The 26,392-nt window shown below is 43.0% G+C and overlaps 1 protein-coding gene across 1 annotated transcript in view; it reads left to right on the forward strand.

Moving 5' to 3' along the window:
* The first annotated feature begins 651 nt into the window (after positions 1–651).
* Positions 652–26,392, forward strand: part of LOC130373903 (Na(+)/H(+) exchange regulatory cofactor NHE-RF2) — a 29,343-nt gene continuing 3,602 nt past the window's right edge. The window contains exons 1-3 of the mRNA XM_056580567.1: positions 652–1,396; positions 2,640–2,945; positions 22,268–22,456. Coding sequence (XP_056436542.1) covers positions 1,190–1,396; positions 2,640–2,945; positions 22,268–22,456 — 702 coding nt within the window. The 5' untranslated portion in view covers positions 652–1,189. The remainder of the gene's footprint in view (positions 1,397–2,639; positions 2,946–22,267; positions 22,457–26,392) is intronic.

Genomic DNA, 26,392 nt, shown 5'->3' on the forward strand with positions numbered 1-26,392 from the left:
GCGGTCACAGGGAATGATGGCCAATCCAACCATGCTCAACATGCTCTCTCTCTCTCTCTCTCTCTCTCTCTCTCTCTCTCTCTCTCTCTCTCTCTCTCTCTCTCTCTCTATGTCTCTCTGGTAATTTAATTGGTTTTATTACTGTGACGGACAGTGCTATTAGCCAATCACTTGGCTAAAAAAGAGAGACACATTTGCATTTCATGAATATTCAGGAGTAAGTACCAAAATCATGTCGTTCCTCCTCCCCTACCCTAGAACAGCGTGAAAAAGGGAAAACCAGAGCATTTTTTTTCACCAAAACCGACTCACGGGGCATTCATTGCTACTTGTGAGCACCGCAAAATTAATGAAAAAACTATGCAATGGCGCCTTTAAGGTAGCAATGATAATGCTAATGCCAAAAGTGAGGATCTGGTTGGATATTCCTCGATCTTGTTGTCGAGGAATAACTAATGTAATAGATGTTATCTTGATTTTCATAAATGTAGCCTAATAATAAATAACGAAGAAAAAGCATTTTTTTAAATAATGTATTTGACGTTTCATCGTAGTATAACCTTAATAACCACTAGGGGTCAATGTTGAGTTATATACGTTCCTCAAGTTTAATGGGGGTGGCGCTATTGCACACAAATCCCTGACCCTGTTCAGATGGTAATTGAATCCATATTTGACAACCAGTTGTAATGCTTCAAGGTAATGAGGACAGGAGTGATGGACAGAAGTGCCCAGCCGTTCTTTCTTGCTTTTTGGAACCATGCAGGTTTTCACTGTAGTCGAGTAATCGGTCGTTCTTTTTAACCATGATGAGGAGGATGGGGTTATGATAACTGAAGTCTGTACCACCACGGATCGATTTCGAAGTCGCCAGTTTACGGTTCGCTCGTTTTTTAGCACTCGCACAAGAACGCATGACTTGTTGCTCTGCTTTTCACGCTAGTTTTATTGCATGAATTTCGATGGAATTTACACGCTCGGAATTATAGCCTATTCGGGGGTTGCGAATGATTAATGTTTAGCAACAGCGTAGTTCGTTATGATAAAAAAGCGTAGGCTTGTGATATGGTGGGGGCTTCGATCTGCTAGAGTTTGACTTGCGTGTGGGGTTCCACATTATAAACTTATCGGCGTCTTGATAAACTTTGAACGAGCGCGAGTGCGAGGGAGCTTTGAGACAGCGGGGGAAATGGCTGAGGATGAGAAACCACGGCTCTGCTGTATGACGAAGGGGGAGAACGGGTATGGATTTCACTTGCACGGCGAAAAGGGAAAGAGCGGGCAATACATTCGGAAAGTGGAGGCCGGGACAGCGGCAGAAGTGTCGGGACTGCGCGCTGGGGATCGCGTCATTCAGGTGAACGGAGAGAATGTGGAGAAAGAGACGCACCACAAAGTAAGTATAGCCTACCTATTGTCAGTGTTATTCAAATGAATTGCCTAAATTCTTACATACAACTTAGACTTACAAGTCCATTTATATTACTTTCTTGAGTTATAAACGCACTATTCAACTAAAAACTCCACCAGGTCAACTAAAGCGACTAAGAGTTGACTATAATTTATATAGGACTATACATTTAAAAGTGGAACTTTCAATGATATTCATTTCATAAATGGACGGTTCTGCCAGTTCCATCCTTATCCTGTGTTGTTGTTACGTCGTTAAAGACTCGGGCCCAACGTGTTCTCTGCTGTTGTGTTTTCCTCGGCAGTATTATATGGAAGACCATTATAGAGTCGAAGCAATGTGTTGACGTTATGAACGTAGGCTTACGACAGAGCTGTGTCATGCTGCGTGTATTTTGTTGACCGGAGATATTGATGTGGTTATGTGTTAATTTCGTGTTTTTTATTGGTTTCTCTTCTGCTAGTAGGCCTATACCGATGGCAGTTTTTAGGTAGCAGCGTGAGCACTGCTTGCGTGATTATTTTGTGATCTACGTGTATTACATTTAATAATATACAATAAATGTGTATGATACATATTTTTGAAAGGGAAATACAAACCGTGAAGAGGTTGCTATTATCTGGTGTGTCTGTGACCCAATGAATTGGGGAGTTTAGCCTACCATATTGGGCTGTTCTGGCGAAGCAATGTAAATGTTGTTGTCGCTTGTTTTGAAAATGTTATCCTTGAATTCAAACATAATTTCACTATCTCTCTCCTCTCTTTACTGTTTTACTATTATTTCATTTATCAGACACTTTGATCCACTGCGACTTACAGTGAATACAGAGACAGTTCATTACCGAAGAGGTGTAGGCCTCTTGCTCATTGATAACCCTAACCCTGTAGGCACAAGTAGACCAGCTCTATTTATTTTTCATTTATTTACAATTTAATCAATTCAGGAAACTGATTTATCCAAAGCCACTCAGAATGCTTTCAGAAATGAGGAGGAGGTTTCAGCGTCTTGCTTGAAGGTGCCTAAAGACAGACTGCATTCCTCGGGCATTTGAACCACAAGCCCTCAACCCAATCCAGCTGGCAGCAAACCACCTAGCCACGACATAAACCCCTACATCCTTCTCTTCGCTGTCACCTTCCTCATGTTGCTCCCTTAAACCTAATTTAAAATTGCTGTGTGCGATCAGCTTGAACACTCATCTCCTTTGTCCTCTGCCCTGGTCCGCAGGTGGTCCAGAGGATCAAGGCGCTGGAAGGGGAGACCAGGCTGCTGGTGGTGGACCGCAGGACAGACGAGCTCCTGCGCAGCCTCCGACTCACGGCTACCGAGGAGATGGCTGTGAGGGTGCCCGCCCCCGCCCCCGCCCCCGCCCCCGCCTCCACATCCTCGTCTCCCCCGGGGTCGCCGCCGGGGTCGCCCCGCAGCCCAGGGGGGAAGAAGAGGGAGAATGGCTCCGTGCCAAAGCAGGGGCAGGGGGGCCCCGGGGCCCAGGGCACCAAGCCCAGGAGGTCGGCCTCGAGGGCCGCCAAGAAGGTAACTGACGGGGGTTGGGGGCTGGTTCTCTCTCCTCTGTGGTTCTCTGGATCTGAGGTTCCCTTTTCTCTGGTTCTCCAATCCCTGGTTCCCTGGTTCTCTGTTATATTGTTCTTGTTTTCGCCGGTTCTCTCTTCTCTGGTTCTCTGGTTCTCTCTTCCCTGGTTCTCTGTTATATTGTTCTCGTTTTCGCCGGTTCTCTCTTCTCTGGTTCTCTGGTTCCCTCTTCTCTGGTTCTCTGGTTCCCTCTTCTCTGGTTCTCTGGTTCCCTCTTCTCTGGTTCTCTGGTTCCCTCTTCTCTGGTTCTCTGGTTCCCCCTTCTCTGGTTCTCTGGTTCCCCCTTCTCTAGTTTTCTCTTCCCTGGTTGTTTCTGAGTTTCTCTCTCTCTCAGTAGAAGTAGAAAACTTTATTGTCCCCGTGGGGCGGCACAGTCGCACTTCATGACAGGACATTAGACATATGACACAAACAGACAGCCCATACATCAGACACCGACAGACATAACATGAAGAACATACATCACACCCTTGGATATGACCAGGCCAGCTGGAAATAGCTTATTTTGACTGATTTAAGGCTTTTATGGCTTGTGGTACAAAAGAGAGTTTGGATCTGTTCTTGGTCATAAGGGGTAGGCAGAAACGACGACCACATAGCACTCACTCTCTCTCTCTTTTACCCCGATAGGTAAGGGTGCTTTGTATCCTTGGTGGACTTATTTTCTTATATTTTCAAGTGTCACAATACCATGATACACTGAGTCTTAGCACAGTGGGAATCAAACCATTAACCCTGGAAGGGCCATATAATCTATACGGCTTAACTATAGAGACTCAGAACCGTTTGTTTATTGTCATTTCTTTTCATTTTGTGTTGTTTCTTAGCCCAGCAATGAATTTAATGTCTGTGGAATGGTATCAGATTTGGCTCCTGTCTACTGCTGCCCTACATTACAACGCCTCCACATAGAGCGCTGAAATTAGTGCGGAATCTGGTTCTGTTCCAGAAGGGGAAAAAATAATAAAAAGCTTTTGCAGTGGATTGCAGCTGCCATAATCAGCTCATGGTATGAAGGGATACATGACAAGCAGATCATTTTCTTTCTTGTCTAAAACATCTCAAGTACCTTAAACTGCTGTTGGTCATCTTAAAGTGCCACTACAATGCATTTCTGTGTCAAGGGGCCATTATGCAGTGCCAAAGTATTTAATTTTTTCCTCTCTTTCATGAAAATATAATTGTTTAATTCTTGTGATTTTATGTATTTTCTTTTCATCTTCAATACATGAATACTGCCTCTTTCGATACACTACCAAGTGATGCATCTCTCCAATGCTATTTGAAATTGGGTAAGCATTAGCATAGCAACATCAGGCATGGTAGTCCATGTCTGAATGGTCTGGATCTGGATGTAAAACAATCCAAAATTACATTTATATTATTCCACCTTAGACTCTAAGACGCAAAGTGTAAATGTAAACATTCCATACTAATAAAGCCCTTTGAACTGAGTTTCACTTATCATCTCTTTAAAAATATTACTTCATGTTGACGGAAGGGACCGGATGTGTGAGTGTGTCTGTGTGTGTGAGTGTGTCTGTGTGTGTGTGTGTGTGTGTGTGTGTCTCTCTCTCTCTCTCTCTCTCTCTCTCTCTCTCTCTCTCTCTCTCTCTCTCTCTCTCTCTCTCTCTCTCTCTCTCTCTCTCTCTCTCTCTCTCTCTCTCTCTCTCTTTCTCTCTCTCTCTCTCTCTCCGACTGAATCTGAGTTGATTTCTGGAGGGCTTCTCTTTGAAAAAGTAATACATATTGATTTCCGCTTTCAGCTCTTACATAACATGAGGGTTGGCCCTGCTCCTACAAGAGCAAATATTAGGCATAACCAATAAAACAGTGCTATCCTTAATACAACTTTAACAACATATAGAAATTTGTATACGTTGTTATACAACATGCTGATGATACGTTTTTCTATGTTTGTGTGTATCAGTTTCAGTCTTTGTGTGTTTGTGTGTGTGTGTGTGTGTGTGTGTGTGTGTGTGTGTGTGCGTGCGTGCGTGCGTGTGTGTGTGCGTGCGTGCGTGTGCGAATACCAACAGAGCCTCACCTCAGTTATTTTGGCTTCATGAGCACAAGACAAGTCCCAGTAGACTTGGAGGGAATACGATATGGCTAAAAGTTAAACTAAAGTTTGGACAACTCTCTCTACTCTCTCCGATTCCTCTCTTTCTTTTGGCCCTACTCTCACGATCTCTATCTTCCGACCTTCCTTCCTTTATTTTACTTGACATCTCCCGCTCTCGTTGCTGTGTGTGTCTCTCTTTATCGCCTCCCCCCCCTCTCTCTTTCGCCTTATGTCTCTCTCTGTCCCTACTCCCTCCCCTCTCTCTGCCTTCTCATGTCTCTGTCCCTTCTTCCTTCCCGCTTCTCTCTGACTGCTTATGTTTTTGTGTGTGTGTCTCTCTCTCTCTCTCTCTCCCTCTCTCTCTCTCTCTCTCTCTCTCTCTCTCTCTCTCTCTCTCTCTCTCTCTCTCACTCTCTGTCCCTCCCCCCTCTCTCTATCTACTTATGAGCCTTTACAATCAATCATGGCCCCTGAATGCTTTGGTTTCCTGTCCTATCTCAACTCCATCGCTACCAAGCAAGCCAGTCTCCGTTCGCAGCTGCACTCATTGATTGCGTAGTTTATGTGTCCCAATTGAGAATAAGGAGGAAGGAATGACAGTTAGCTATTTACTATTTACGTTAGAAAACACTTTTTTTAAGGACGCCTACAGATAGACATTGGTGTTTAAACCCACCACCTTTGGGCTGGGAATTGAGCACCAGACTCTTACCCCAGCTAGTAGCACGAGTTTTAGCTAGTTAGTTCATTTGGGATTTTCACAGACAGAGATTGCTGTTCAGACACACACACACAAACAAAGAAATAAACATAAATAAAAACAAGCTGTCAGAACGGAACAATAAGATGTGGACAGGCACACCATATATATCTTAATGACTTAATATCCCCTGCCTGTGTTTGTGCTGATATGTTCGATGTTCTGTGAGTGTATTTGTTTAGACGATACAGGACACTGTCTGTATTCTGTAGTCTATTTTATGGTCTGTCACTCTGGTCGTCTTTCCACCGCATTCCTCTCATATTGACCCTCCTGCTCATGATTTATTACATCACAGACACAACCCAGGGGGTCTCCATGCGTGTGTGTGCTGGAATGTGTGCATACGCGCGTGTGTGTGTGTGTGTGTGTGTGTGTGTGTGTGTGTGTGTGTGTGTGTGTGTGTGTGTGTGTGTGTGTGTGTGTGTGTGTGTGTGTGTGTGTGTGTGTGTGTGTTTATGTATGAGTGTGCATGCATATGCATTAGGGCTGCATCCATAGATCAAATGCATCGCTTTCTGAAATCTGAAGGCAATATATTACATAATATAAAGACTAATCTAAAATCTAGTTTTGGATTTGTAAGAGTTACTTTGAAAATGTAAGAGTTAAGAAGTGGGGTGCAGGGTCCAAACGCCCTACCCTGGTATTATTAACAATGATCTCTACGAGTTGAGCTGCACGGGGCAGAAAAAAACAGCATCAACCTTAATCATGCCATTGGAATCCATTCCAAAACCTAGCAAGAACACAACAAAAGAAACAAACGTTCACGTTCTGAAGTTGTTTGTCTTTTAAACCCCTGCCAAACCTCAATTGTGTTTATTTGGTTTTGGATGCTAGAAAAGTCAGAATTACTGCCAGATTGGTAGGCTGTTTGGCTTTTTGTCCCAAGGTAACAAAGAGACAGATATCCCCTAGACCAAAGCATATTGCAGATTGATTGCTCTGAATCAATCTGCAATAGCCTTCTTAATGAATCTCTCTCTCTCTCTCTCTCTCTCTCTCTGTCTCTCTCTCTCTCTCTCTCTCTCTCTCTCTCTCTCTCTCTCTCTCTCTCTCTCTCTCTCTCTCTCTCTCTCTCTGTCTCTCTCTCTCACGCTAGGTTGAAGGGTTTTTCCATACGTGAATGTACTAAATAACTCCTCCCTAAGTTGGATCAACCCTCTTTCTGGTACATAGACATTGTAAGTCCATCCCCTGCGCAGAAGTCTTGGCCCGACAGAGGACCTTCCTGTATTTACAACATTTCACCACATGGTTTTTTGGAATTTACAGTCTGGTCCACTGGAAACATCTGCCCCATGCAGAGAGCAAGCACATCTGTCTAAACAGTCACCAAGCAGTCATAGATTAGAGGAAGGTTGTGCTTCATGGGGGACATGTGTTTACGTCTGTGTGTGTGTGTGCGTGTGTGTGTGTGTGTGCGTGTGTGTGTGTGTGTGTGTGCGTGCGTGCGTGCGTGCGTGCGTGCGTGCGTGCGTGCGTGCGTGCGTGCGTGCGTGCGTGCGTGCGTGCGTGCGTGTGTGTGTGTGTATTGTATCTGTGGCTTCTTCAAGGCAGGCTGTTTGTGTGTGTGTGTGTGTGTGTGTGTGGTTGTGTGCGTGCAAGTGTGTGTCTGCTGCTTTATCAAATCATTTTGTGTTTGTTTGGCTTTATGTGTGTGTCTGTCTGTCTATCAATATCATGACTTTTGCTTGGTCGGCTAATTTTTTCTGTGTTGGGAACTCCAATCTGCCCGTATGGCAATGTGTCTTAACAACACACTCACTTTATGTGTTTAGTTTTAATTTATAGTCTATCATAAAATGTGATTGATTCGTTTAAGAGAAACACTATATTTTTGGTTTGTTTCAGCCGGATGCAAAACAATTATATGTGGTGGTGAATTCTATTTGAAGTTCAATATTACCCCTTTTTTGCTTCCTAATCTCAATAGCTCAATGATGGCCAACTGATTTAAGATTTTTCTTGTTTACACATTGGAGAATGTTTAACACATCTTTCCCCAAGCGCCACACGATGTCCTGCGCTATAATATGAACAAACCAATAATAACGGTTTAAACCAATTAAACTGGGAGATGTCTGCCCATATGGCGATCTGTGTCTGACTTTTGTTTCAGAACGGACGTAACACACAGATATATCCTCGATGATGAATAAATTACGTTCAATAATAAATTTGAAAGACAATCGTTAGAGAGACATTTCATAGACTTGGTATAAAATGTATTGTGGGCTGTATATACAGACAGAACACACCATTAAATGTAATTGTGTGCTTTGGCATTGATGCTATCATGAAGGATCCCCTTAACGTCTAGCGAAGTGCTTCTATCTGGTGAAGCTTGGTAGGATTGGAGGTTCTGCGGACCTCAGGCTTCACCTTTACCTTTGCCGGCTTTTCATCCTGCTTTTTTTTATCTCTCGTGGATAGGAGCTTGTGTCTTTTTATCTAGCACGGATGGGCGCTAGCTTCCTCGTTCCTGCAAGTCATTTTTCACCTAGCTGGGATGCATGCGTGTGAGCTGCTGTAGGGATCACCCCCTCTGTGTCAACAGTAACACAACATGACCAGTGCGTTTGCATGTGCAAGTTTATACAAAACAGCACGCAATCTGTGAAGCACATTTGTTTCTATCTGTGGGGCCAGGCAGACTAAACAACAGCCTTACAGAGGATAAGCATCAGAGATAGGATTCACATGGCACCACGTCTTCCAAACGGTGCTCATCTGTATTCTTAATTTATTGTTCTTCCTTATCTCTTCAAGCGTTGAACTCAAGTCACTGCATCGCTGCGGACTGCTTGTTGTTGTAGAGAGACACGTTTGTCAGAAACATGACAATCAAGGACACTTGCTTAAAATATATAAGTGTGTTTGCAAGAGTGATGATCGTTTTTGCTTCTGCCCTCTTGATGTCAACAACGATCCTGCTTTTGAAACGGCTTGGAATATCATGATTAAATGATTGCAGTTTAGAATGAGTTGCGGATGTCGTGCAGGGTGAACGATCAGGCCTGTGAAGGGGCAGAAGACGGGATCAGAGTTCAGGGGTCACTGGGTCAGGAATGAATAATAACAGCAATGCATATAAATCTGGGAGTAGGATGGTTTTATGAAAGCTCTTCTGCATTGCTGATAAATTGAGGTGCTTTGACCTGTTGGACCCTCCCAACAGCAATTGCAATCAAACAAGCTGACGCACACATACACACACACACACATACACACTCACACACACTCATACTAATAGACTCAACATGCACACCAATAATCACTAAGACCTGGGGTTATGAGTGCTGCATGTTTTTTAACGTAGTGTTATTTGAAGTAGCAAATACTGGTAAAACGCTTTGAGAAATGCCAGCTAAAAATGATGCTTCTTTTATTTGTCTTCAACATTTCCATGGTTCTGAATGACATAGTAGCAAAAACACAATACATCTGTTTGTATACCGCAGATTACAGTTTTTTCCTATCGTTTTCGGTCATGTACCCATACTATGGTCACTTTTCCCTATCACTTAACACAGTGGGCTTTAGAGACACACACCTCTGCATATCTGTTAACCTTTGGTGCAAAATGCACTACAACAACCACACCACAAACAATGCTGCCATAACTTAACACATGTTTCCTCTCAGAACACTATGACCTAAAAAACACTAACATCTTGAAGCATTGCCAATTGCATATATAAAATGTTGCTGTGTCCTCCAGTTTGGCATAGATTTCCTGTAGTGTTGCATTGAAAAAAAGAGAAAAAACACAGACAAACACTTCTTTGGACTACAGTAATAAAGTTTGTAATATTACAGTATGACAATCCAAGCCAAGTATCTGCTGACAGTGTTCATATGTTGGTTTACCTCCCACAAAAGATGTCACAATTGAGTGTGGTAAATGTACTGTAATTGTAAATACAGTAAATACTGTAAGTGTTTTATGAGGAACTGAGAATAACAATTTTCAGTTTTTGTAATGCAAATTACATACAGTAAGTACGTAATATATGATCCAGAAACAAATCACAAACACAACAGTTTTTTTCACTGTGCTTTACTTTTTGGAGATTTAGCTGAAATGACCACCAGGTGGTTTGCATTGCAAAACTTATCCTCTGTGTTTTGTACAGATCATTGTATGTAGTGTTGCTTTTACGTAAAAAAAGTAATTCCATGCCAATTCACCAAGAACTATGGTGCACAGGGGGGAAAAAATCTAAATTACTGTAAAATAAAATAAATAAACTATAAACTAAATATTTTTTCTTATTCAAACATGTAACTTCATTTGTCTGTCCAAATGCAGCATCTTTCCATCTACAGTGATCTAAATTACTGTTAGGTTTTGAACAGAAAGTTCACTGTTTTGAACAGAGTATCTAAACATTGGTAAAATATGCTGTAGTTCCACAGCGTTTTGCCGGTAGTGAACATTGACTGGGGCAGGTATCCATGAAAATTGGAAGAAGGCGTCATTGCCAGCATTTGTATCTTAGCATAGGGGCAAGTAACCACAGTTTGGTTCACATGGTCTACTGGTATGCTCACTGTGTTAAGTGTTTAGGGAATGTGAACATGGTTTAGGTAAATTGCCTAAAACGATAGGAAAAAACTGTAAACTAAACTAAATTTTTCTTCCTCATTAGATTACTTATCAATTAACTTTTAGCAAAATTTGAAGGATCCTCGTCCCAAACACATCATGGCATGGTTTGAACCATGTGGACTTTAAAAAAAGAAAAAAACACAGTTTCTCAGACATTGGAAACATGTGCGGGCTGACAGCTTTAAAGTAACACGAACATCACAATAGAGTAGTCTTGGGCGGCGAGAGAGTACAGAATTCCAGCTCTCTTCTGTCCTTCTGTTCTGGTCTCTGTGCTGTCTGTCATCCACAACGTAACAGCAGGGCCCCCAATGTTTCAATTGTAATGATGAGAGGCTTTCTTTGTACCATTTTTTACACACAGCCACAATGCAATGTCTTGTATTACCTTGATTACCTTTCCCTGATTTTGAAACCTATAATTATATACATCTGTGTGAGGAAAAGTTTTGTCAAATTGCAGCAAATCAAGGTTGAATTTTAACATCAGCAAAGCTGAACATCTTTCTTTTTGGGTCTCTTCTCACTATAAAATGTCTCTGTAATGTGAATGTGGTCTTGACTGTGTCTATGCATGTGTATGTGGGCTTGTATGTGTGTTTGTGTGACCTGTGCTTCTGTGTTTGTGGGACCTATGCATTTTGTGAGTGTGTGTTTGTGTGTGTGTGTTTGTGTTTCTCTGACCTATGCGTGTGTTTGTGTGTATATGTGTGTGTGTGTGTGTGTGTGTGTGTGTGTGTGTGTGTGTGTGTGTGTGTGTGTGTGTGTGTGTGTGTGTGTGTGTGTGTGTGTGTGTGTGTGTGTGTGTGTGTGTGTGTGTTTATTTCACCTATGCATACTATGTATGTGTGTGTGTGTGTGTGTGTGTGTGTGTGTGTGGGTGTGGGTGTGTCTGTAGTAGACGCGTGGTATGCTACTTGACATGCACATGGTCCCTGGGGAGGCCAGGGGTAAGGGATGGGGCGGGGGCTGAAGGGGTTATGGTGAGGCCAGTGTTGGGGAAGGAAGTGGGTTCCACATGTGTGTGTTCATGCACGTGCACACACAGAAGTTGAAAACATGGCATCAACCACACACATGCTTTTGTATTGTTGGAAAGAAAACATGCAGAGGAAAAAACATTTTATATCCGAGATGTACGTACCTTAACCAATTATATTCTGTCTGAATGTCTACACGGTTTTCATTCTCTACAGTTTCAATAGTGGAAGTCATAATTTTAGTGATTCAGTGAATTGATGAATTGAACTGATCCCCACCAACCAACGAACGTTGTTGGCCTGACAGCCTATCTCATGCTCTTTTGCCCAGCGAAAACGAGTTATGAAAGCCGGTCCTCCTGGCTGGGAATGACCTTCGACCTCGTGACCTGAGTCCTTTGAGTAACACGTCATATTTGACAGGTTTTTAACTCCTTTGGACAATTTTTCATGTTGTCTAGGGGTGAAGGGCCGTCTGCCCTTCATTTTTTAATCTGCAGAATTTATTAACTGTTTATGGCCCAAATGTTCAGTGGTAAATTTTTTAAATAAATGGTGGGGTAATGTTTTATTCTTAATAAGTCAAAGTATGTGGAGATGCTGAACTGTGATTGGTGGTAATGAATCATCTTGATCATCTTGGTCAGTGATTTATATATAATCCCCCTAGCCCAAGCTACTGTGAATAATTAATCAGCAGTTGATGCTGGTTAATGCACTCACCTCCTACTTTCTTCTCAATGACCAGTGTCTGAATTCACTGTAAGTTGCTTTGCATAAAATAATGTATGAAAAAGGGAAACCTACACAATACTATTTGTCTACCAAATCTTCTTAAACACAATACGAACATGTATCTGCTAGAAGTAGACCGAGTGGCAAATGTATTGAAATACATGGGAAAAAAATTGCAATGTCACTGGGAGCCAACACCATTCAGCTCCATGGTGATGGACCTGTGGGCATGTGCAAAAACCTGGATGTGGAGCAGGACAGTGGATCTGAATGGGCAGGCTAGAGGACTAGAGCACTAGTAGGAATGCATGCAAAATATATTGTACTGTTATGTTGACCCTCACATGAGACTGCTCTAGCCGTGGGAGTGAATACAGAGAGAAAGGGTTGGATAACAGAGGGATAGGAAAATAGAGAGAGGTAGGGTTGAGGAATAGAGAGAGCGAGGAGAATAGACAGAGGTAGGGTTGGAGAACAGAGAGAAAAGAGAAGATAATAAGAAAGATGCAGAAAGTGGCCGGCTCAGATGGACAGAAAAGGTGAGATGCTATCAGTTGATGTGTGTCACAGCTATGGGTGCATTGTCCTTCATAGCAACAGAAAAACAGAAAATACATCCAGAAGTAAGAAGTGAACTTAATGATCTACAGCTCTGACCCTCTCCTAACACCCACACTCATGCACAACAACCCTCTGGTGTTCTTCTGTTGTTATTATTTTGTCTGGACTGTCAAAGTGGGAGAAAATTTAAAACGGGAAAAATGTATACACACACATATACACATGCACACACATTATTGGCTCATCACATTATGGATTTTCAGTCTGTATGTCTGTCTCTCAGTCTATATGTATGCCTGTCTCACTGTCTGTATTTCTGCATGTGTCGGTCTATCTGCCTATCTTTCGATTTTCCCATCTTCCATCACTGCACATCCTGTTGAGTATATTTTGTTTCCTGACGCACAAACATAGGCAAGCGCACACAGGCATGTTTGTGTCTCCATAAAGTCATGAACCCTATTCTCTCCCTCTTGGGGGGGGCTAATTCGCAATCTCTCACACACACAAACTCACACACAACCACTCAATCAACAAGAGACACACACACTCACTCAATTACTCACTCATACACACAGATACACACTCACGACACCAACACATAAATCCATCCACCGACACATTCAGTCACTCTCTCACAAAAATAATAACCATCCCTCACACTCAAAACAACCATCAGAGATGTGTAATGAAAACCTACATTAGCGTCATGGCGGCACACCCAGTCCAGTGAAGTGGTCTGCGCTACGCTGATAACAAGGGCGTTATCACATGCTTTCAGCTTGTTATCGTGTTTTTCCCCCAAACATCTGACCTTTGGCTCATCTCTTTCTAGTCTGACTCTCGTTCAACCTGAGCATCCACATCTTATAACTTTTATATAATTGCCATTATCTATTTTGTGTGTTTGTGTTTGTGTGTGTGTGTGTGTGTGTGTGTGTGTGTGTGTGTTTGTGTGTGTGTGTGTGTGTGTGTGTGTGTGTGTGTGTGTGTGTGTGTGTGTGTGTGTGTGTGTGTGTGTGTGTGTGTGTGTGTGTGTGTGTGTGTGTGTGTGTGTGTGTGTGTGTGTGTGTGTGTGTGCGTGTGTGTGTGTGTGTGTGTGTCTGGGTGTTTGTGTGTGTCTGGGTGTTTGTGTGTAGCTTATTCTATCATTTTTTGTAATTGTCAGCCTAATTAGCCTGAATACCACACATTGTTCTGAGTTACTTTCTCAGTTTGTTGTCGAGATGTAAGCCACAAGGAAAATCTGATTAAAATTCTTGGATTTTTTGCGAACAAATGTTTTTTTATTATTTAGTTGTTACCTATTGTTTAACTTCTTCTTCTTTCACTGAGGTTGAAATTGTATAGACTTTAGGCTTTTAAATGCATTGAAAATGTATCAACCGAATGGGGCTAAAGAAAGAAGGGAACTAAAATAATAAATTATCAAAGAGGAAAAAACATGGCAACTTAATTGGAACGCAATTTCTCCAACATGGTTGGATGTTTGTGAGTTAGCCGGGCTCGCGCCTTTAATGTTATTTTGGCTGGACTGTCATCTGGCTAGCTTGGTTAATTGAACTTCCTCCACTAAAAGCCCCCCTTCGGTAATCATGTGAGCTCGCTCGCCAAAATTGGGCTCAGGTGTGGTTGCATATTATCTACTCTATTGGTGTTGTCCTACCAAGACACATCTGCAGTTAAACAAGGATAGAATTAAAGAACATCTTGAATGTACCACATGTTAAAGTAAACCTTAAGCTAGTTATCAGGTGTGTCGTTTCCTTTGGTGAGTATTCTCATATTGAACAAGTTATGTCTGGGTTTTTGTCTTTTTTTTCTGGTTGATCTGCAGTTTACGTTGTGATGGACAATTCTGAGGGGCCAAATGAATAGTAAGCTATGTTTTATCTTGTTGTTGACTGGTCGAGGGATAGAGAGAACTAAAGAGAGCTCGAGGGAGAGAGGAAAGCCAAGAATAATGAATACAAGATGAAGACAGCTGGCGTTGGGTGTACAGAACGAAATTCTCGAGAAAAAAAATGGAACGAGGGAGAGAGAAAGAGAGAGATAGCAAAATTAGGGACGTAAAAATAATTATCGAGCAAAGGGAAGCGTGTATTCGCTCCTGTGTTGTGGGCCCAGCAGCCTGTCGTTGATGTATACAATTTATCATTAACTTTCTGTCTAGATCTTTTGGAACACAATCGTGTAATTGACCACGTCTCCTGTATCATCCGCCTGTTCATGATTATACTTACTTTCTTCTTGAAAAAAATAAATATAATATATAAATGACATTACAACTGTAGTCCTTTGTTGGCATGAGGATTAGGGTCGAGGGTTTTACAGTTTTTAACATCATTTTCATGTTTTCGAATTCTAATCTCCTTCCCTCTATCTACTGTAACTGATTAGACTCAAACTATGACAAAAATCAACCTCTTGATTATTTTGAGGCAGCAGGTCACTTTGGTACCCCTCTTCTATTTTTTTTTTTAACCTCTCCCAACATAACTCCAGAACAAGACTGTAGTGTATTTATTTTCTTTGTGGGTCCTCCTATGTAGCCTCATTGTCTGCAGTTTTTGGTTCTCTCTTCCTCTCTTTCTCTTGTCCTTTTTCTCTCCTATCTCACGTTGTCTCTCTCTACCCGTCTTGCTCTCACTCTTAAGCTTCTCTCTCTCACGCAGCACAGTCGTATTGTCAGCAGACATTGATGCACCTAACCAAGCTGTTAATTGGCCACAGGTGTGTCTCATTCCCAGAGGTCACGTCAACCTAAACCAACACTTAATTAAATTAATAGAACAAGAGCTTGACAAGAATGATGATATATGTTATATATTATATAAATGTATGTATATATATATCCACATATAGATAGCAAATATCTACCATATATCAGTACTTCTGATAGAGCATTTGACTATTGCCAAAGACCTCCACAGAAAGTAACAATCCAAAGACTTGAATGTTATTCAATAGAATGAGCAAGCATATTCCTGTAGTCTAATTCATTACAACAATGATGCATTACCTCTGCATTATTTTATGATTACACCAACTGTGAGTGAACAGAGTGTGATTTCAGAAAGTAGAAGGGCCAAAAGTTGAAACACAAAGATTTTAAATGCATTTAAAATAATGAAATAAACTACACACATTGAGCCATGGTCAGCACCAGAGCCGCATGTCACATTCTTACTGAGACCTGAGCGCTCTCTACGTTTACCCACTAAGCTAATGACACGCACACGTTCACACACACACACACACACACACACACACACACACACACACACACACACACACACACACACACACACACACAACACACACACACACACAAACACACACACACACACACACACACACACACACACACACACACACACACACACACACACACACACACACACACACACACACACACACACACACACACACACAAACATAAATATTCACAGATGATCAAATGTAGTCACACACACACACCCTCTATCATTTAATACAGATTGTTAGGTGCTATTGTAATTTGAAGTATTTTCTCTTCTTCAATCCAGTGCTATATTTCTGATCTCTTCTAATCCCTCAGAAGGCTCAAGTGCAACTGTGATATTGCGTGTGAAAGTGAATGCTTTACAATAATATAAGTCGTATTCGTCAAACACGTAAGTACTTGCTTTCATGCAGAAATATTCACACACACACACACACACACACACACACACACACACACACACACATACAAATACACACACATTTTAACTCAACAAAAAACTGGCAGAACCAGTTGGGCTTGTGTTTAAAACAGGGGGTGCAGGAAAATAACCTCGGCTAAAATCAAGAAATCCAAGAGTTTTTAGAATTAGGAGTACCGGTAAGTGGAAATTAAGCCATAACTAGGTGGGCTGTCTTCTGATGTATGCCACTGTTACGGTGTAACAGTGTTTTCGTCAAGGTCACGGTAGAACGACAAGGTGTGTCGTTCTCCCAAAACCTTGCTTGCAACAGAATAGAGAGCAAATAAAATACTTTCTCTCATAATACAGTAACTGACCCGGCCCGGCTCGGACTGGGAAAGGGACGCAGCGTAACACCAGGTTGAGTTGGTGAAATTAAAACGATTTCTTAACAGGAAGTTGTGAATGATATTTTAAAAGTCTACACCCTACTTTCCCCCACTCATTTCAAGGTAAAAAAAAAACCTTGTCTTATAATCTGGTCAATTTGGTACCTGCAAACAACTTTTTTGCTGTAGATTTACAAAAGGATATCCTAGAAATTATAATTTTATAGGCATAGTTCCACTTACTAAGAATTATTAGCTCCGAAAGTGCTATGAAATTGACCTAAATGTATTGGATCCTATTGACAAAACTAATCGGCACATCACATGTGCACGCGTCGCACACACATGCTCGACCATGCACGGTCAATTACAGGTTATGTGTGTTTCTTAACCTTCCTTGGCTGTGAAGGGGGTTAATAGGTGGACGACTAGTGGGACGATGCCCCCATCCCACTAGAAGTCTGATCCATTATTTAACACGCAGAGATCTGGTTTCACCAACACAACCAGCACCCAGGCATGAGGCTCACATTGGCTGGGGAGTACATGGGCACACGCATCAAATACACACACACATACACACAAGCACACACACACAACACACATTACACAACACACATTAACCCTAACCACATTACACACATTACCCACACAGATATGACACACACGCACACACACACATAAAACCTACGCATACACCAAACCCACACACACAGACACCAGAGGTGCGTTCAGTATCGCAAACATAGGCGAACGTTCGCGAACGATTTTAAACATTTTCCGTTAAACGAACATAAGCAATTGTTTAATGTCAACGCGTTCGTTGCGAACGTTCGCCTATGTTCGCTGAACTTGAACGCACCTCAGATAACAGCACAACAAACATGCACATACAATGTATTTTTACTTTTACTTATACTTTTACTGTTAGACTTTCAGACTCAAACAATGTCTGAACTTCCTATAGAACGAATTGTCCAACTGGTTTATTATTAAACGTGCAGCAAGTTCACTTTGTACATATTATAACATATATCACGAGTATAAAACACATAACAGTTATAATACAAAAGTTACTGTATGTGTACTGTATGTATGGATATACCGTAATGTCCTCTTATTTTCTTTATATTACATTTGATCACACACGTACAAACCAAACACAGATATATATTTTTTTTCTGATCAGCTCATTCTGCTGTTGGGAGGAGCTTTCTCTCTGGGACATTCCTGTTTCCTGATCAAAAGCTAGTTTGGTGACAAAGGGGAATATCTGCCGGCCCTTGTGAAAATAAACTGTTCGGGAAACCAGAACACCCTTTGTGTCAATATAGTTGGTCAATCTCACCCCGTTCTGCCCTTGATGTTATTCACTTAATCTATGATGGATTGTTACATATTCCATAGTCTCTTGGGTGGGTGGGGGAGGGGGGGTTGGGTCATCTAAACTGTATCCTTGTAGGTTAAATCTCTCGCTCGTCCTGTTCATCTTTCTGATTGTGTCATGAAATTGGCTAGTCGTTGTATATTGTTAGCTACAATAGCCCTTTTTAGTAAACCAGCCCAAAAAGAAACAACACAACTTTACATTGTATTGCACACACAGCAAGAACATGCAATGTATAAATTGGTGACCGGAATAATAGCAATGTAACCAAGTGTGTAAGAGCCTTTAAAATCAACATAGAAATGACCAACGTAGTACAAAAACAAGGAAAATGAATCTTCACGGGGGCAGCCATCACTGCTCTCGGTCTACTCTCAGATTTCCGAGAGATGAAGACAAATAGGGGGCGTGCCTCCGAGAAATGCCGCAAGAACTTTCGACTCGGAAGTCTTGAGTCCGAGGATTGAGGCACACACCATCAGCATCTTCCTCTTCTTCACTTCAAATAAAAATAAACCTTTCATAACTACAGCTGATTTAAATAAGGTGATCATTATATTTTGGGTCACTCTGCGTGCCATCTGTTTGTCAACAGACGGTAACGGTAGTCTTAACAGGAACATATAGTACAGAGAAGGTCCAACCAAGAAACATGTGCCAGTTACTCCAGTGCTGCCCCACTCCACATATCAAACTGCCTGTCTCTGACCCGGTAGTCAATGTAACCTGCAGCTCCTTTCCCCATTTGGGCTAGTTTGGGTGATGGTTCGGAGAGAGAGGATTAAGAGAACCATAACTCCCCCTGATCTGTCTCCAGGGCGGGAGCTGATGCTCTGGGTCACTTTCGGTCACTATGGAAAAACACACACACACACGTGAACACAGTAATGCATGTAACAACCACGTCTTCTCTTGCCATCATCAACATGCACCCATGTTGTGCATTTGAATTGTTGATATACTATAACACTACTATATGGGGTGTAATGGTACACTGAAGTCACGGCTCAGTTCATACTTCGGTTCAGACATCACGGTTCATGAAGGGAAAAGGAAAAACAAACCGCAGAAGGCAATTCTTCTGTCTCAGGTTGTACCACCTAGTTTCATACAGTCTCTACCCTGAGCTAGCTGCAACAGCCTGAACTGTAATCTAAGATGTAAGCAGTAAATAATAACTACCCCACATCATCTCCAGACATCACATCCCTAACTTGTAAACAAAATAAGACAATCAGTTATAAAAACTGATAATGCAGCTTGTCTTATTTATGAAAGTGCAAAGTACACAGATTTACATCCACAACGAGCCAGTCCCCCAATGAGCTTTCCACAAACGTGCCGTTTTTAGAGGCAAGTCGGAGGTTGGGGGTGTGGCCCTGAGCAGCTTGCGGCTACGGTACCATGTGCTTTTGTTTACAGTGCATGTATCGCAATGGCGAGGCGCACACAGCTTTTTGCCGTGTTCTGTAAATATTCTAGAACACTCTGGGTGTTGCCCGCGATTATTGACCGCGATTGTCTCCCCCCGGAGCCCCGCAATCCCTTTCTCCTCCATGTCGCGGTTCAATGCAGGGAGTCAAAGCCAGAGTTCCTTTCCCTCAATTCCTTCTCAACCATGGCTTCCCACTACGAGTCTCGTTGTTGAAATGCCAGAGACGTCAGAGAACCTGACATGTTATGCGGCATAACACGATCGGCTACCTAGGCGCCAATCAGGGCTGCGGTTTAGTTGTCCCTGAAGATTAGTTTGTTACATTAATTAATTTGCACGCCAGTTTTATTGAATTGTATACCGTGAATTCTCTGTGTAAATCCATGCACTGAACCGTTACGTCTGTACCGATTCGGTTCAATACCAATACATATATCGTTACACCACTACTACTATAATACTATATGATATCTATATATACAGGTCTCCATGCATGTATACATACACATCCAATCTTACATACATACCTGCACACACCCAACGTCTCGTACATACCTGCACACACATGCACAAAAAACATGTGCACTATGTGCACACACATAGGCCCTAGAAAATAATGGCCGTTGGGGGCAGTCATCATAGGTTAGCCCGGGTCGAGTTCAACTTCTCCAGATAATGGATCCCAGCTGTGTTTCTCAAACACTGTTTATCTTAGTCGAATTCCACTGCTTTATAGCAGTCTAGTCTTTCAATCTCTCTCCCGGTCTCTCGCTCTTTGTCTCTGTATCTTTCTGTCACTAACAGTTTACCCATCCGTTTTCTGTTGGTCGATATATCTATCTGTTTCTGTCTAAACGTCTAAGGACAGCTAGATCTGTCTCTCTCTCTACAGGTATATAGCCATCTATCAAAAAGTCAACCAATCCATCTCTTTGATCTTTTTGCTGTCTTTCATCATCATTTGTTCCTTCTATCTATCTATCTCTCTTGGTCACCGTATATACTCTCCGGTATTGGCCGTTCTTTCCTGCTGACCGCCATCCACCTCCCCTTAATTGAGAAGGTGGTGGGGACAAGATGGCGGTGCTCTCTTAACTACCCAGCTAACACTGCTATTGCCCCTCTCCTTATCCCTAGATTCAAGATTCCAAAGGCTTTATTGGAATGCAAAGTATACATTCACATTGCCAGGCAATCCCTTACTCTCTTTGAATCTTTTTGACCTTCTGGTTATACTGTGAGTTTGTCAAGTTTATTAGTCTGAATTGCTCAGTCCATTGCATTACATATTTTCCATCTCTCACACTCAAACACACACACACACACATGCACACACACACACACACACACTGACGCGCCCATATGCACACATGCACAAACGCACAAGCGCAGAGGCTGGCAGGCTGCCCAGATAACAGTCAGCTTGCAGAATTTGACACATGAACTGAAATTGTAGGCCTCCTGTGTTATTTTCTTTCATATCATGAATATTATGGTTGTCATGATTGCTCATGCTTGTGAGCGTCAGATATTATTTCGAATAACAATATCCCATAATAAGGCTGTTCAATAAAGAGAAGCATGTACAGATCAGCAGTGGAACTAGGGAGATTGGGAGAGCTCGAGAAAATAAGAGAAGAGAGTAAGAAAAGTGTTTTCACACAGCCAGTCCTCCGACTGCTCATTGTCCTCAGGATGATTTCAACACTCTCTCTCTCTCTCTCTCTCTCTCTCTCTCTCTCTCTCTCGCTCTCTCTCTCTCTCTCTCTCTCTCTCTCTCTCTCTCTCTCTCTCTCTCTCTCTCTCTCTCTCTCTCTCTCTCTCTCTCTCTCTCTCTCTCTCTCTCTCTCTCTCTCTCTCTCTCTCTCTCTCTCTCTCTCTCTCTCTCTCTCCCTCTCTCTGTCTCTCTGTTTCTCTCTCTCTCGCCTTCTCCCTCTCTCCCTCTCTCACCCAGGCCTCCCACACTCTGTATATTTTTAGCGGACACATGCAAGGCTATACCAGCCTCCTGCCCTGTTTGGTTGAAACAAATGATGTAGACTTACATAATCCCGCGCGTGTGTGTGTGTGTGTGTGTGTGTGTGTGTGTGTGTGTGTGTGTGTGTGTGTGTGTGTGTGTGTGCGTGTGTGCGTGTGTGCGGTGCGTGTGCGTGTGTGTGTGATTGGGAGTGAGAGACAATCTCAGTAATCAGCAATCTACAATAATCTATCGATAATCAAAGATTTATTTTAATATTTACAAAAATGTGGTTGATAGATTCATTGTGCACCACATATTAAACAGAATGCAGAGGGATATATTAAGTATATGGCTGTAAAGCAATGACAAGGCTGACACTATTCTATGTCTTCCCTTTTTGCGACATCCGTTATAAAGAATTCTCCTGCTCGTACTGTTTCTCACAATAGACTTCTGAACAAGTCACAGAGCTAGTCTAGTACAGAATATCACCTGTAACAAAGAGGATGACAAAGAGCTTGTATTTGAAGAGTTATTGGGGCTCTCAGAACTTACATGGGTATTCTGTAAAACTTCTCCCCGTACATCTCTACATTAATTTGCTCCAAACAGACGATACAGGTTGCAGTAGAATAATATGCATACATTTGTTTTATATGTGCCGGACTCATAAAATATATGTAATAATACATTTGACTGTTTTCCAGGAGGCAGCAACCCAGCTGGAGCCTCAGACGCAGCCGGTCCCGCGGATGTGCGTGCTGACGCGCTCTGAGGCGGGCTACGGCTTCAACCTGCACAGCGAGAGGGCCCGGCCCGGCCAGTACATCCGCTCCCTGGACGCAGGCTCCCCGGCCGAGCACGCTGGCCTCCACCCGCAAGACAGGCTCATTGAAGTATGTAAGAGTGTGTGTGTGTGTGTGTGTGTGTGTGTGTGTGTGTGTGTGTGTGTGTGTGTGTGTGTGTGTGTGTGTGTGTGTGTGTGTGTGTGTGTGTGTGTGTGTGTGTGTGTGTGTGTGTGTGGAATGCAGTGATTTGGTGTAGTTTCCTGTGTTTTCGCCTTTATGAGGAGAATCTAATTTTTATTGTCCTTCACACCAATGATTCAACAAGACTAATGGCACGTTTCCACCAGAATCTGCATTTCCGTGCGACAGGGGGATATAAACAAATGAACACCGTACCCACAAGGTATTTCTAGACAACAGCGAAAGCTTCGCTTATTGAAGGAAATGTCTGCAAAAGTTTGCCGTCCTTCTGGGACGTCCTATAATGTTGCTCTTTGTTTAGTGTTTAGCTTTCTTCTTTTTCATTTAATTTATTAGCAGGCTACCTGTGTCGGGCTGCTACGATGTCACAATGCATACGTAGCTGCCGCGGCTATCACCATCCGGCTTAAACCCCACCCTACCATAAGGGTACTGTCGGCGGTGGAAAACCGAGCTGTAACCAGGCCGCCCCTAACCGTACCGCACCTAGTCTCGCAACGCAAGACCCAACTACAGCAAGTAGAATGGTCTGGAACCATGCTATTTAGAGCCGTCTATCCGGGGGGAAACTGGGCTGGCCTGTTTTGATTTCTTTAAACCAATCACAATCGTCTAGGGCGGGGCTAACTCCGGGAAGCAGCATGGGTGTCCATGAGGGGGAGCGCAATACAGGAAACCCAGCAACAGAAAGGGGAGGAGTAGCGGTATTAAGGAAGCAAGGGTGAGCAGCATCGATATAGAACTATTGGAACGTACCTGTGATGCCAGCTTTTGCCCATTATTTAATAGCTGGAATCTTTACGAGGAGAGTGTGAAAGACTTGGTGCCAGCTGTCGGCCATCTTTCACAGGCTTTGTGCTGGGAAACCTCCCTGCTGAACAGAAACATCTGTGGTGCTTAACCCATCTGTCTTGCTGTCCGGTGTGTGTAGTGTGGGTCTGTGTGTCTTTGTGTCTGTGTCTGTTTTTGTGTTTGTATTAGCCTGGAGCCAGCCGAGGACTGTTTCCTTTCAGTCTGTGAGTGGGGAAAACATGTTAGGGGGGTTGTGGGGAGTCTGTGAATAATGACCTACATGAGGACGAATAGGGATGGAGCTCAGTGTATGTGTTGTGTGTGTGTGTTTGTGTGGATAATGCAAATTATGTCTGACCATGCATGGAGACGTTGCTTGTGTCACCTGTCAGCAGCTTGTTAGAAAGGTGAACACCCATTGCTCTTTCTCTCTCTCTCTCTCTCTCCCTCTCTCTCTCTCTCGCTCACTCCCTCTCTCTTAGCTTGTCCGATTACACTTGAGTTTCTTGGCTCTACTTTTTCACTAGCAAGCCCGTCATGAGTGAGCTATGTGTGTCAGTAGCTAGCAGAATTCCCTGCTAGCAAGCAAAACTTACCTGCTAGCAAGTATAAGTCACTAGCTAGTTATTATAAGTTATTAGCTAGCAAGCATAAGCCACTAGCTAACTAACATATGTGGGAGCGTACCTATGTTCCCCGGGCCCTATGTTCCCCGGGTCCTATGTGCCCCACTTTGTATGTGACCGGGGAACACAGGACCCTGTGAGCAAATCTTTGTCTCGTAGGATGGTGGGCAAGTACCGCCTTTGTCGCCTCTGATTCGCCTGTGATTGGTTAGCATGGCTCTCCTCCGATTGGTTATGGTTAGGGTTAGGTTTAGGGTTAACCCTCACCCTAACCCTAAGCCTAACCATAACCCTAAACCTGACCCTAACCCTTTGCACCCGTGGAACATAGGACCTGGGGAACATAGGGATGACCCCACATATGTAACTAGCTAGCTTACATGTCTCCATCTAGCAAGCGTATGACACTAACTCGCTGGCATATGTCACTAGCTAGCTAGCATAAGACACTAGCTGGCTAGCATATGACAAAAGCCAGCCTTGGACACGCTATGTAGGGTATAATTGATCTTCAATTAACAGACCCCAGCTCTGTGTCCAGCCTACATGTTCTATGTCTGGTTATGGATGCCAAAGGCCAAAATGCTATCAACTTCAATGCCATATGACATGCACATATAAACAACAACCAACAACATCAAAGAATGAATGACAACTTCATCAGATCCAGCTGGAACACTTGGAGAGTAAACAAACAATATCAATTCTTGCCCTTCTATAGACACATAGATCACCACTTAAACAGATAAACACTTGGCAGCGAACCATGCACACAGACAAAACCACAAACACAAGCTAAATCCATAATGGCCATCATATTATCTTCATGGTTGAACCTGTTCGAGCCAGTGAGCTGAAGATTTTACATCAGCAACGCAATCACCTGGGACTTATAACTTCCTAAACACACACACACACACACACACACACACACACACACACACACACGCACACACACACACGTGAGCCAAACTTGTATATGGCTTACATACACAAATACACAGAACACTTAAATATATGCATATACATTTCAATGGCAAAGTACGAAGAGGATGGAAAATGACCTTGTCCATTGTTGGACTGAATGTGAGGGAAGTGAAACATGAGCCAGTACTTGCTGTGTTTGTGGGGACATAACACACACTTGGCTGTGTGCATCGACACCTATGGGTGCTCCAGGGGACTGGCCCTCAACCAGGTCTATCAGCCTGGGAAACATGTCTGTTGGATTGTCTTTCTGTTGGACTGAATGTCCAATTGTTTGAAACAGCATTGTTTGTAGATTGTTTGCATGGTGACTGGGGGACTTTGTCTTGCTCATTTCATTTCTTCTACTGAGCGCAGCCAGGAAGGGAGCTCAGGTCTGCCGTAGAGCAGCTGGAGCAGAACAAGAAACAGCAGTCGAAAACACACGCACACACACAAATACTACTAATGCATGATAAAAACAATAAATGGTGCCTTGAAGACGACAACGAATATTATGATTTAGTTTTAGAGAATGACAGCAGGTGTGAGAGGATTCAAAACCTCATCTATCTCATCTTTCTGATCTTGAAGAGATCTTTCACTTCACCGCAATGCAACAATGCAGCCTCAAAATGAATCCAGTGCTAACTGAATGTAGAATATTACTTTTTTAAAACTTCCCCTCCCGCCCAACCCCCTCTTCCCGCTCAACTCCCCCCCCCCCCCCCAAACTTATACTGCCTACCTCCTGTCACAAGTGAGGAAAAAAAAAGGAAAGCCAAAGCCAGACAGAGAGAAGGCTAAATTCACCCTGAGGACATGGACACCTGAGAACAGGAGCCCAGCGAGAGGCCTCGGACCAGCTGGTCAATAATAGATGCTGCGCCACTGTTGTCCCTTCTGCATCGTCATGCAACGCTTAGCACCAACCCCAGAGAGACACAGAGAAACATGGACAGAGAGAGGGCGGGAGACCGACGCAGACAGAGTCAGGGAGATCAGAGGCAGATCAGAGAAGCAAGGGGGGAGGCGAAGGTCGATATGCGTGGACGTACCAACACAGATGTGCTGTATTCCCTATCGGTGTTACAATCTTCCACGGTCTGTCTGCCGTTCTTCTTATGGTGTCTTTAGTGTTGATGTCGTTCTCCCACTATGTGTTCTTTGAAATAAGCTCTACAACTTTTAATGTGTACCTAAGGACACCACTTATTAGGGCACTCTTTAGAAACACCTTTTAGGTGCTCAGGTTCATGAAAACGTCATCCACTGTTGCTCCGGCAGAGGGAGATAAAGAAATCTATTTTCACTGCTGATTCCCAAGATTTCCCTTCTCTGTCCAATGGGTTGGTAGGAGTTGATATGGCATGTGTTTTGTGGGTAACCTTGATGGGATGCAGAGTGGAGTCCCATTGAACAATCCTCTGACCGTGGTTGGTGGTTAAGTTTGTACGTT

This window comes from Gadus chalcogrammus, chromosome 2 (genome assembly GCF_026213295.1).
Source record: "Gadus chalcogrammus isolate NIFS_2021 chromosome 2, NIFS_Gcha_1.0, whole genome shotgun sequence".
NCBI lineage: Eukaryota > Metazoa > Chordata > Actinopteri > Gadiformes > Gadidae > Gadus > Gadus chalcogrammus.